The sequence below is a fragment of the Plecotus auritus genome (assembly GCF_963455305.1).
Source record: "Plecotus auritus genome assembly, chromosome: 9".
Taxonomy (NCBI): domain Eukaryota; kingdom Metazoa; phylum Chordata; class Mammalia; order Chiroptera; family Vespertilionidae; genus Plecotus; species Plecotus auritus.
The window spans coordinates 67,913,275-67,926,311 of NC_137783.1; the positions used below are offsets into that span (position 1 = coordinate 67,913,275).

A 13,037-nucleotide genomic window follows, 5' to 3' on the forward strand; every position below is an offset into this window, starting at 1 on the left:
CCATTTAAAGACCATTACTGTTTTATTATGATACATTTAGAAAAATATTACTCTGAAGAGTTCATAGAAAGGACTGACAAGGAAAATCAAAAGATCTTAAAGCAGGTCAGTATATTTTTCTCCTTATACAATTCCTCCAGAATTTAGCAATACTTAATAAATAAATCATGGCAATACATTTATTTGCATAAATTCAGTAAGACCGGTCTCCAATAGTGGTTTATTGACTGAAAACTTTGATTGGAGTATCATGTTTTAAAGAGCCCTGCCTGAACTCTGAAAACTTGAATCCAATAAGAGTGCCAAGGAAAAGTCTGGTATCCTGCTTTTGAGCCCTGAAAATAGATAGCGCTGGAGCGTCAGGCCCATGCCCTACCATCACTGGCAGTTGGTCAGAGTAGAAGGTGAGCAATAAGGGCGCCTCTGCATCCCTGCGGAACCCCCACACACTCTAGGCCTCAATGGGTAGGAGGGCTGCTAAGATGAGCCTTAAAGCCTAGCCCTAGGGCATAGGCCCGGGTAGAGCCACTGCAGGTGAGGAATTCACCTAACTCAGCAGATACTGCAGGCAGGCCTGACGGCAGCTGGATGGCTTGGCTTCCTGGCCCTATGGGGCACATTAAAATTCAATCATGAAATTCCGGCAAAGGTAGTCAGTTACCATTCTTGTTGTGTTTATGCAAACAATCAGGCCAAATTAAATGCAATAGATAAATTGGTCTTAATTTAACTTTTAATAAACATAAGGATAATTTTAAAAAGAAAAATTATATTTTAATAGAAGTTATTAAAACTGAAATGTTTTCTTTCCCTTCCACCGGACCATTTGTTTGTCTCTGCCAGGTCACAAACACACCTCCTTCTGTGCCCAGGCCTCATCATCCCTCTGACAGACAGCAAGGATCTCTTGGCTCTGAAAACAAACAAACAAACAAAAAAACACAATCAAAACTCCACCCCTCTTCAGTATGGAAGTAGCCAGAGGAGCCCCACCAACATCCATTTTCCCTAAAAAAAATTCAGAGCCATGATCCTTGAGGTAATATATTAGGCAGTAGAACAGACATGAGCAGAACAAGGACGATGGGCCAACTAGCACTACCAGATGTAACTAAGTCTTTCCACCTCTACATATATAAGAAAAGGGGCATATCCAACAGGGTTCTTACCCAAAGTCTCAGCCCCTAAAAAAGGCCAGTAGCCTACTTGTCTTTTGGTTGACCCCATTGTGTCTAGGTAGCCCACCTGCTTCTGAGCAGTAGCAGCCACTACTATACTTGTCAAGGAAGCAGACGAAGCAGCTCAGGAGGCTGCCCTAAAACCAGTGGGGCCCCTACAGATTCCAGTGACTCTTCCAGACCTTAACCTACCCACCTCACCAGCTTATACGGAACCATACTACACTTGCAGAGCTTCTAAGAGATAAGTACTATATATCCAATTTAGGAAAGCTGAAATCCATAACCAATCTTTACTCAAGTTATTACAGGCTTTACAGTCCACCCAGAAAGCAGTCCAGAAGCACGTCCGAGACACTCTGCCTGTACCAACTTCTGATCTGGTCCATCCCTTCTACCCTGGTGACTCTGTTTGGGTTAAAGAAATTTACCATCCAAGGACTGACTTCTTACCTGGAAAGGACCATACATCATTATCTTGACCACCCCAATGGCAGTCAAGGTCAACAGGATCCCAATGTGGCTTCATCACACCTAATACTGGTGGTCTTAATCCAGCATCTAGAAGGGTTCAGGAATCTGGAGAAGCGTTGTGTGTAAATTGAAGTTCAGAGATGAAACATAATTTTGGAAGGCATTATGGGGGGCCAGAGAAAACTTAGCTAAAGGAACTAAGTTCTCTCTTGTCTCAGGACCTCTTGCTTTTTATTAACACAAATTGTCCTAAGGCAAAGTAGATATACATCAAAGGTCAGAGTTTGGTACACAGAATCCATTGTCAGATTGGTGAATTGCCTACAGCTGTTCAGGTGTTTGGCCAGTAGGAGGCAATAACATGTAGATTAAGATGCCCTTAGCTGTCTGGCAGCAAGCAATCCTTTTATGCATCCTTTTCAGGTTTGGGGAAATGCCCTCAGCCATCTCCAGATGATTCAGCCCTGCTGACATGCTGGAATTGGCTTCTGGCACACACCTAGCTTAAGGCAGCCCAGGCAGAATAGAGGATCCAAGACTCTTCATCAGACCCACTAAAGCTGAGACTCTCACATGTACTCCTGGCCCTCATTCTGGGCCCCCATCTTATAAACTGGTTTACTAACTTTATTCAACAGAGAATTTACTCTATCAAGCTCATAGTCCTCAGAAGCCAATACAATCCACTCCCCAACAAAGGCTCACAAGAGTCAATGATTTGACTCATTTAAATAAAACTAGTGGGGAATGAAGCATAGTAGCCTCCATCTTGTATAAAAACTGCTGTTTGAAAATCTCTGGTATTATTAGATAGTCCCTTGTTCTGTAAACTCTGTCATTGTAAACTGTCATTTCTAGACAGTCTCTTATTCTGTAAAATGACTGTTTTTTTTTTAACTTGAATAATAGAAAAGATAAACTTAACTGTCTGACCTTGCAAGCTAGCCATCTAACGAAAGGGGCTGATACACTGATACTGATAATATTCTCATGCCAAGTGTTTGTTCATTATGTATCCAAGGTTACAAGCTGTCTGAAAAAATAACTTACACAGAGTTCTTCGTAAAATCTGCAAAGAGCTCGAAAGGTATAAATAGGGGAAACTTCTTCTATGTGTTGCCTCAGAATTTGACAGAGATATTCTGCTCTGAGCCCGCATGTAATAAAGACTCCTAATTGGCTTATTAAGGCATCTTGTATTTAGCTTGTTGATTGACAATATAACAACACCTTGCCTCACAACTCACACCACTGGCCTCACCTCATGCCCCATGCCTCTCACCTCATCTCACTCCCCAGGCCTCACCTCTCACCTTTCATCCCACCTCTTGCCTCACCTCATGCCTCACGTCTCTCTTCTCACCTCACTTCTCAGCTCTCGCCTCTCCTCATGAATCTTGCCTCACCTCATTCCTCATGTGTCTCGCCTCACCTCACACCCCACACCTCTGGCCTCACCTCACACCTCTGGCCTCTCACCTCACCTCATCTCATGCCTCTCCTCACGCCTCTCATCTCACCTCACTCCTCAGCGTCTTGCCTCTCCTCATGCCTCTTGCCTCACCTCATTTCTAATGTGTCTCGCCTCACCTCAGGTCCCATGTCTGATGCCTCATGCCTCACCTCATGCCCCACACCTCTGGCCTCACCTCACGCCTCTTGCCTCCCACCTCTCACCTCACTTCACGCCTCACTCACTTCATGCCTCTTGCTTCATTTCACGCCTCATGCCTCTCCCCTCACCTCACACCTCCCACCTCACCTACCTCTCACCTCACCTCATGCCTCTCGTTTCACCTCATTCCTCATGGATCTCGTCTCACCTCACGCCCCTACCCTGATGCCTCACTCCTCACCTCACTTCACACCTCTCACCTCACCTCCCACCTCTCTCATCTCATTCCTCATGCGTCTCATCTCACCTCACACCCCACACCTCACGCCTCACCTCATGTCTCGCCTCTGGCCTCAATTTCCACTCTTCCGGCACATCATGGCAGGTCTTTTGGCTTCAGGTGCACAGCAAGGCCACTCCTGAATCCCAGCCCAGCTCCAGCCTTGGGTCTGACCCTGCCCTCACTCCAACCTGGCCCCACCTGTCCACTCAGGAGAAAGCCTTGCAGCTAGCCTTTTTAATTTTTTTTGGTTAATCCTCACCCAAGGATATTTTTTCCATGGCTTCTTTTTTAAATAGATTGGAAGGAGAGGGAGAGACAGAGAAATACATCCATTGGTTGCCTCCCACACTAGGCCCAACCAAAGCAGGAATCGTGCCCTTGACAGGAATGGAACCAGAGACCCTTCAGTCCCAGGGCCAATGCTCTAACCACTGAGCAACATGCTAGGGCTGCAGATAGACTTTTATCTGTGACCTGCTGCTTGCCTCATGTCCCAACACCATTTATTATAGAATGCACATTTCTTCTATTGACCTGAGGAGACATGTTTATCATACAAAATTTATCTTTGGGTCGATTACTACACCTTCTATTCTGTTCCATTAACGTGTCTATTTGGCCTGGCCGGTGTAGCTCAGTGGTGGAGTGTCGACCTAGGAACCAGGAGGTCATGGTTTTGATTCTCAGCCAGGGCACATGCCCAGGTTGTGGGCTTAATCCCCAGTAGAGGGTGTGCAGGAGGCAGCTGATCAATGATTCTCTCATTGATGTTCCTATCTATTCCTCTCCCTAAAAATCAATAAAAATGTATTTTTAAAAAGGTGTGTATTTGGGAGAAGTGCACTCCTGAACCCTGTCCAGAGGAGGCGATCACGAAAAGGGGTCCAATTGGAATCAGGAGGACGCCCCCCAGGAAACTGGTCCTGAGGAAGTGCTGCCTTGGAAACAGCTGGAGAAAGTGCTCACAGACTCCAGTTGGCTGCAGTGCACCCCACCCCAGGCATCTCCTCTGGCTCTCAAACACTTGCTGGCACTTGACCCTTCTATCAGGCATGCCCCCAATCCCCCACACTGCCTGCACCAGGATGGAGAAATCGCGTCCAGGTCTCTCCTCGCCCATTGACCTAAGACCCCCTCAAAAGGTGTGTGGAAAGAGGATAAGTAATTTGTCTCCAGTTCTCTCCTCACCTCTTAGCCAAACATCTGCTCTGCCCCTCACATACTGGTCTCAAGGCAGAATGGAAATGTTGCTTCAGGTCTACCACGTTCTTCCTCAGGCACCCCTCAACTCTTTAATGGCTGATTCAACCAGGATAGGAAATCTACCTCCAGCTCTCTCCTCATCCCTTACACCAGGATTCCCTGTGCAACTCACATTACCGATGACAGATATATGGATAGATGCTAAGAATACAGATCCCTACTATAAAGGGCTCCTGATGGATAACTGAGCTCAAATTTAGAACAATAACAACAACAACAGAAAAAAAAAGCAAACCAGAGCCTCATGTTCATTTCTACACAGGGGTTTCTAATACAAACCTCAATTCAGAGGGAGTGACCTGCAAACTCCCTCCCACATTGAACTGACTGATAAAGACATGTAGACTGAGCAAAGAAGAGATGGCAGGACCCGACCAGAACACAACTGGAGTAGAGCCGAGTGGCCCGAAGGGAACTCACTCAGGTCAGCCTGACCCCAGGGCCTCCCACAGCCATGCTGCTTCACACTTAAGCAGCAGCAACAGCAGACCTGCTCCCACAGCGGGGCAGCTTCATGCTGCTCCTGTAGCAACACTGAGCTGCTCAGCAGCCATGCCATCGCCCCAGATGCTGAGCTATCCCAGCTGCTGGTGTCCTCGTTGAAGTTTACATATCAGAGGTCACTGGCCAGTCTCACTAGTGAAGACCTCTAATAGGAGGGAGATGTTTATTGTCCCTGCCAGTGAGATCAATTAAGGCCTCCTTTGCACGTACACTTTTCTGAAACTTGTATAAGACACATCAACAAGAATATAAATAAAAAGTCACACACTTGGTTCCTTTAAGCATATTTAATATTTGAACTCTCATTTTCTATTTTCCCAGACCCCAGAAAAGACAAAGTTTTTAGCTGACCAGTATTTTGTTCCAGAAACATACAGCCTTATCAGCTAATTCATAAAAGAGCTATTTTACAAAGGTACATCTGGATAATTAGAACAATAAAGCCTTTTGGGTATTTCAAAATAAGAGTAAAAATACATGATTATTAATAGTCTTTTTGAAGATAGTTGCTGTTTTTACAAAGTGATTTCTATTAAAGAGCCCAAGACTGTGTGGTGAACGAGGGAAGAAAGGGTTCTGGCAGAAAGAGGCGTGTTAACCACCACCCAGTGTGCACATCCCAGGGGTCTTTGCAGCCCATCTGCGCAGGTGTGGCCCTGGAAGGGCAGGCAGAGCTTCCTTCTAGAAGGTCCATTTCCTAACCAACTTATTATCAAACGGGCAGGACCAGTGCGGAAGGCATAGGAATGAAGCAAAGGAACTCTTTTCTTGAACAATTTTGCAGAACATTTTGAAAAGGGGTTGAAAAGTCAGAAAAAAAACCCCACAATTTACAAAACAAAAATTGTTCTATTAGAGGAACAAGGGGCAGAGGTGATGGAGGCCCTGCTCCTGGTCTGCTGTAGGCCCTCGTACTCGGTTCTCAACAGGCCTTCAGTGCCCTGCAGGGAAGAAACTGCTGGCCAGAGCCTAGTAGTTCAAGTGACACTCCACTGCTTTCAGAGAGGCGCTTCCGGCTGGAAGTGCAGAAGCTCCACGCCGCACTTACCAACACCAAGAAGAAAAAAGGATACAAATGAAAGAAAACCCAGAGAACATATTTCTTTAGCTTCTGAAAATAAGAGATTCTTCTCCTCCACTATCACATTAGTTCCCCTCTCCCCTCCAAAATCAAAAACTCTTTCCCCTCTGTGCCTAAACCGTGTTTATTATACTGCATGGGAGGTGTATTTCATAAAACAGCCTGGCCAGTAAGGCTCAGTGGTTGAGTGTCGACCCATGTACCAGGAGGTCATGGTTTGATTCCTGGTCTGGGCCCATGCCCAGGTTGCAGGCTCAATCCCCAGTTGGGAACGTGCTGGAGGCAGCTGATCAATGTTTCTCATTGATATTTCTCTATCTCTCTCTGCGCCCCCTCTTTTCCTCTTTAAAAATCAGTAAAAAACTTATGAAATGTACCTCCTGTGCAGTGTAATAAGTAGTTACTGCAGATTCGAAAAGCCAAGATAACTCAGACAGCCCAGGGGAGCTCATATCAAGGTACACACATGTCGCTTCTCGGGCAGTGATCAGCACTTTAGAGCACCTGAGAGCCCAGTGATTTGTCTGGACTAAGTGTCCTCTTTCCTATTTCATGAGCCTCAGGAGAGAGCACAGGCCCGCAGGCCGCTCCCACAGCGAGCCAGCTCCCTGCTCTGGGAAAGTACTCCGTCCACTCCCTCTGGGTTCGTTGGTGTGGAAGTAGATTCCAGCTTCTAGTCTCCTAACTTTGAGAAAAAGACTTTGATGGTAACGGAACCATTTCCATTCAAGGGCAGGATGAATTCCATCAGCCAGAAAGGCAGATCTAATATCCAAGTAAAACAGACGTGATGATAATGGCCAGTATACAGTGGAAGGTGTGGGAGGCCAGGCTAGAGAGGAAGAGGAAGTTCAGCTGGGAAGACAGAAAGAACACTCAAAACGGTGGTTATCTTTTCAAAATTAGACTTCATTTTGGGGCTTTGTCTGAAAATCTAGACATACATTTATTTGGAAGTACTAGAGCTGTGGTCAAAGTATTTTCCCAGTTAGCCCTGTTATTGTTCCAAGGAAAGGTTAAACTGCAGGAAAAGAAAAGCAGTTGCCAAGGACAAGGTATTGGCTGAGCCAGAGAAATCAGAATGCTAACCCAGCAAGCTTCCTATGTGAGCGCCAGGGGAGGACGCAGGGCCCCGCAGTGTCTGCGGTGAGACCAAGTTCTCTTGGTACCTTTCTCCTGATGCCCTGCCACAGACAGTCTGAAGGTCAGCCGCCGGAAGGGAACCTCTGAGCTGAGGGAGCGCATTATTCCCAGCAGCACCATGTAACCATCAAGTTGCTACTTGCTTCTCTTAAACTATCAGAAGGTTCAAGCTCCACTTATATATTAGCTTCTGCTTCTAAAATTTAAATCCCACTCTGATTTAATTTATACTTGGTCTATGACCCAAAAAATAATTATAATTTATAAACGAGGGTCCAGCAATACAGCTGTACTGTTTACTAAAAAAAGAGGTCAGTTTTGAAAAGACGGGAGACAGGAGCTGATGATATCCGCGAACTGGCTGTGAGTTGTGTGGTGTTTGTCACAGTAGCTGGGAACCCTCCTATGTGTGATGTGTGTGCGTGTAACTGGGCTGCAGGGAGGAGAAGTGCACATCGGAGCCCCCACATCCAGAGGGTACTGCTGGAGGACGAGAACAGCGGGTGAACTCCTTGCATAATAACAGAATTTTAAGATTTGACAAATTATTTCCTTTTAGTTGGCAAAACTACTCCAAAACATACATACCTGATGCACAAAGAAAATCACAGAAGACAATATAACTAAAGGAGCTCTCGAGCCACTACTCTGGTCCTCTATCCTCTGTGGGGTGCTGCCAAGACTGCTGGCTATCCTGGGGCAGGTGTCCTCCCAGCTCACTGGCAGGTCCAGTACACCGGGCCTGCGTCCGCGAGGCAGGCAGGCAGGCACCAGCGGGGAGAAGAGCCAGCAGGGAGCTGGTCCAGGCAGCTCTGCCTCCTCCACCCTTTCTCCACTCCTCTTGGCTCTCCTTTTCACTCAGCCCTTTGGCACCATCTGTGCAAACATCAGAGTCAAACCTCCAGGCACTAAAGTGTTACTGGCCACAGGGGCAGCAGAGCCTGTGCCTAGTGGCAGCCACTTCAACTCAGGAGGGACTCCGTTGCAGACCTTCCCAAACTCCTTCGGCTGCTGCCACCTCGCCCTCCTCAGGACCCCACCCCTACCATCTGAGGCATCTCCACTTGTTTCTGCTTTTACTTCCTGCTCAATCGGCAGGAGCAACTGTACACACGTGCTGAAGTCCAATGTATAATTATAAAAATGAAACAGTATTAAGGAAAACAAATTTGTAGTCAAGAAAATGAAATTTGCTTTCCTTTCCGTTCCAAATCCCAACCCTCAACGGAAAAGAAAACATGCCCATTTCCAAGTGGCTGCCATGTAGCACACGAGGCTCGGGTTCACGGTGATCCCAGCAGGAGTGGCGGTGCTGGCCTCGGAGCGGGAAGCCCTGTGCTCTGCCCCCCTGGGGAGCACAGGAGCACAGGCCCGGCTCTGCCTTGAGGTCAGATGGGAGCAGCCACGGGGCAGCAGAGGCTGTGACACAGTGGAAGGCTGGGTGCTCTTCCCCCGGCTGCTCTCTCCTCTCCACTCAGCCTCCTGCCACCCGCTCCTGAGCTCTTTGCCTCAGGAACCACTGGTTTTTGGTGAACTAAATATAAAGGGACAAAGTCTCACTACTTAATTAAAACACAGCAAAATAGAAATTAAAATGTGCTTTCAAATGTGGAATGAAGTCAATAAATACATCTGATTTTCTCACTTTCTTAAGTCTAAATAAAATGTCATACCCCACACCCAGAGTTCTATGCATTTGGTTTTTGTTCTGAATCAAAATGAATTTCTGGTCATGAGGCGCAGAGTGCAGAGCAGAGGTTCCCTCGCGGACAGCAGGGCAGCTGCTGACTGGGAAGGACAGTCCTGCTCTGGGCTGGGGACAGGCCAGCCCCGAAGCTTCCCAGGCAGACCCTCTGCCACTCTCTCTCCGTTCACTGGGGCCAGGATGTGCCGATGCTCAAACTCCAACCACCTCCAGGACACACAGCTCTAGCTGTTATCTGAAAGAATAAGGACATCATGGATCAAAGTAAGAAGAAAGGGCACATGGCCACCTGGAGAACACCGTGAACTCCGCGGCCCGGCTCTGTCTCTGTTTCTGGACCAGAACAGCCTCATCCAAGAGCCAATGACCATAAATTGCTGCGCTGAGCTCAGCACCACTCGCAGCCACGGAGTCAAAGAGCAGCGAGACCAGGAGGGCCAGGCCTGGGTCAGGAGCTACAGCGCAGGTGGCCCCAGGGCACTGGGTCAGCAGCCCCTCCGCTCTGCCTCCCGCTGTGCAACGGGGAGAGGGGGTGATCTTTGATGTTTGGAAACATTTTAAAATATTTGTTTATTTATGTATCTCATGTATTTGTTCAGGCAGGATAATTCCAGAGTCTGGAATCTACCACTTTCACATACCTGAGTGTTTGTCTGTGAGGGCTGACCCAGCCAGCCTTTGGCAAAGAATGGTGTAACTTTCCTCCACCTTCTGTAAAATAAAAGCATAGGTTTTTCATTTGAATGTCATAAAAATTATTTTTGAAAGAAAAATGTTTTTTAATTACAGGTATGCTTCCAAATTGCAACATAAACGTAATTAAAATTTTGTTAGTGGAAGGAAAAATGTAAATTTCATTCCTTTTGCCCTTTTCCGTCTTAAATGAGTGACTTAATGTTTCCCCCGTGAGAAGAAAGCAGAGGAGAGAGCAGCTGGGAGAGGCCCCTCCCAGGGCCGCCTGAGTGGGCGCTGCGGCGCTGTGAGCCCAGAGCCGCCCTTGCACACGCCTCTCAGATGTGCCCTTCGGCAGCCCAGGACACTGCTTGTGAACAAGGCAAACATGTCCCCAGAGCCCCCACTGCCTGGCCAGTGGGAGCAGCAGGCAGCAGCGGGGCTGCAGACAAAAACACCAATAAAGCCTTTTCCTCAGAAACCACCCGTCAGTCAGGCTTGACCAGGGGCCAGGAGTGTGCGTGACATCTTCACTCACAATTCACAAAACCCCTCACGCTGCGCTGACTCACAAGACCCACAGGAGCCAATTCCATTCCCATAGCACCTGGCACACCAGCCCAGGCACCGGGGCTAACACCTCCCAGCCTCGACTCCAAGGACACAAACCCTTCATCCCACTATTTGTTCCGGCCTCGCACGGTGGCCAGCCAGTCCCCTCAGACACATTCGGGCCTCACGTATAGAAGCCCGTGCAAACACAGCTTCCAGGGCTGCAGCGTTTCCTATCGCTGTGCTTTGTAACCACATAAACAATGCTGACCTCTGCTTCTTATCAGGCCCTTTCATGGGTGATGGTCAAAGAAAACACACATTTAGAACTCAACAAGTTTGCTGACACCAGTGCTTCAATCACCCTACACTCCCTTCTAGTCCATGTGCTGCCTCCCACCGAGTCCTGACGAGGCCAAGGCCCGGGTACCTTTAAGTGCTCAAGGGCAGCCTCTATCTTGCGGATGCACTCCAGGACCTGGCTTGGGGAGTCGGAGGGACTCTGGATCTCCAAGCAGGCCCCCTCCATGGCTCCCCAGCGCTGCGGGGCCAGGAGCTCCCGGGTGAATGGTGACACCATCCCGTCAGAAAGAGCCTTCTGGGAAGAGGGCCGCTGCTGCTGGGCAGGGTCCGTAGCGGGGAGGCCCGTCCCAGGCTGCGGGGGGAGCCAGACAGCACCCTCCTCATCGGTGGAGCTCTCCTGCACAGCTTCATAGCCATCGAGGATCAAATAGTTTCCTATCGACAGAGACAGAGCAGGCTGTGAGACTGTACTGCCATCAACATGTCAGGAAACGGGGCGGGTGATATCATGACAGCTTTAAAAGCCATTAAAGATGGTGAAAGCCATTAATTCCCGAATCCCCATGTTTAAAGCACAACTTAATGTTCTCCCTTCAATTCCAGGGACACTTAGCAAACTTTCTGAATGGTACTTTCTGAATAATTCATAGGAGTTAGCATTTATTTGAAAAGTTAAAAGCTGGGGGACAGAAAAATGGCGGCGGAATAGACAGACGTGTTCCGAGCCTTGTCCCGGAGCAGAAAGAAAGAACAGCTGAGGGTCGCACTAGGAGTGTTTGTTGGCAAGTTGGGGGACAGCTGAACTCCAGAAGAAGGTGGGGGACTGCTAGACGGGGTTCCCCTGACCTGGCAGCTCCCACTGCGGCTGGGTCCCCTCCCGGAGCTGTAGGCTTGGACGCGGAGTCTGCGCCATCTTGAACGGGAAAGTGGAGCTTATCGAAAGCCTGAGAATCCATAACTGCGGCACCCACGGAACAGCTGCGAGCCCCAGAACAACGCTCCCCAATTGGCACAAACACACGGGTTCAGAGGAGCTCTACACTCCACCACGGAAAGGTCAGATTTCGCCTGGGATAAGGTGAGGTCTCTGGTCCCGGCGGGAGAGAGGAACGCGCGTTTTGCGGGAGCTGGAGGACCAGGGAAGTCTGTGCCTAGAAAAATCCGTGGCTGTTGGGGCTGGCGTGATCTGTGAATGTGGAAGGGGGTCCTCAGAGCTGCTAACAGAAGGGCTCTCTAAAAAGCAACCCATTTTGATCTGACGTGCAGGGACACCCTAAGAATTTCAGGGGTGTGCTAGACTTACGCGCAGCCACGGAGTGCGCACACTTGGGCTTTTTCCTCTTGAAATTCTTGCTTCTGATTACTAAGCCCAATACATAGGATCACCCAGTTGGGGACACCCTGGGAGACTGCAGGGGAAAGTTGTTTTTCTGGAACTTGGGGATTGGAGCGGGGAGTGACCATCAAAGAGCCAGCTCTGAGGCAGCCCACTCCCACAAAACTGTAGTGAGTGCCACAGGGAAAGAAGGCTCTAACACTCCCTAGAGAGGCCATAGATAAACCCGGAAGTCAATCCAGAAACACTGCCCTGATTTCTCAGCAGGGGCTGAATCACAAATTGACTCTTGTGTAATCAAAAATAAAGGAATACGAATTAAGACACACCGCCTGCTTAAAATCAGGACTGGCTTACAAGACTGAAGAGCAGTGGAACGCAGGGAACTGCAATACTGTCCGGACTGAGAAACAGGCGTGTCAAACAGAACAACAGAGGAAGTGAATGACCTTCACTACTCCACATTTTATTTTTATTTTTTATTTTTTTATTTTCGTTTTTTGCATCTTTTACTCAAGAAACTAATTTTTTTCTTTTTCCTCACTTGATTTTACCTTTTTAATTATTACATTTTTATTTTCAATCCGTATTATTACTACTGCTATTTTATCTTTTTTTTTTTTAAGTGTCATTTTATTTTCTCTTCATTTTGTTTTGGGATTAATGTTCTACATTCTATTTTTATCTTTCCTTTAGCATCATTTCACTCTATCTCAACTCTACCTTTATGCCATCACTCTCTTCCTCACTTTTCCCTTTTTGGTGTCCTGTTTATCTTACCCCTTTCCTGCTTTAGATTTTCCCTATTCTTTCTGTTTACCCCCGTTAAAATTTCACCCTACTTATATATCTAATCTCCAATCCCCTGCTCCAAGACCATACACACCTCACTCTTCCCTGTCTTAACTATCCAAAAATTGTTTTTCTC

At 47.7% G+C, this 13,037-nt stretch overlaps 1 protein-coding gene across 3 annotated transcripts in view; it reads right to left on the reverse strand.

Moving 5' to 3' along the window:
• Positions 1-5,591: 5,591 nt before the first annotated feature.
• ARHGEF12 (Rho guanine nucleotide exchange factor 12) overlaps positions 5,592-13,037 on the reverse strand; it is a 230,774-nt gene continuing 223,328 nt past the window's right edge. For all 3 annotated transcript variants that reach the window (XM_080687470.1, XM_080687471.1, XM_080687469.1), the window contains 3 exons: positions 10,901-11,208; positions 9,888-9,957; positions 5,592-9,481 (listed from right to left, as the gene is read on the reverse strand). In XM_080687470.1, the coding sequence (XP_080543596.1) occupies positions 9,471-9,481; positions 9,888-9,957; positions 10,901-11,208 (389 nt within the window). In that variant the 3' untranslated portion in view covers positions 5,592-9,470. The remainder of the gene's footprint in view (positions 9,482-9,887; positions 9,958-10,900; positions 11,209-13,037) is intronic.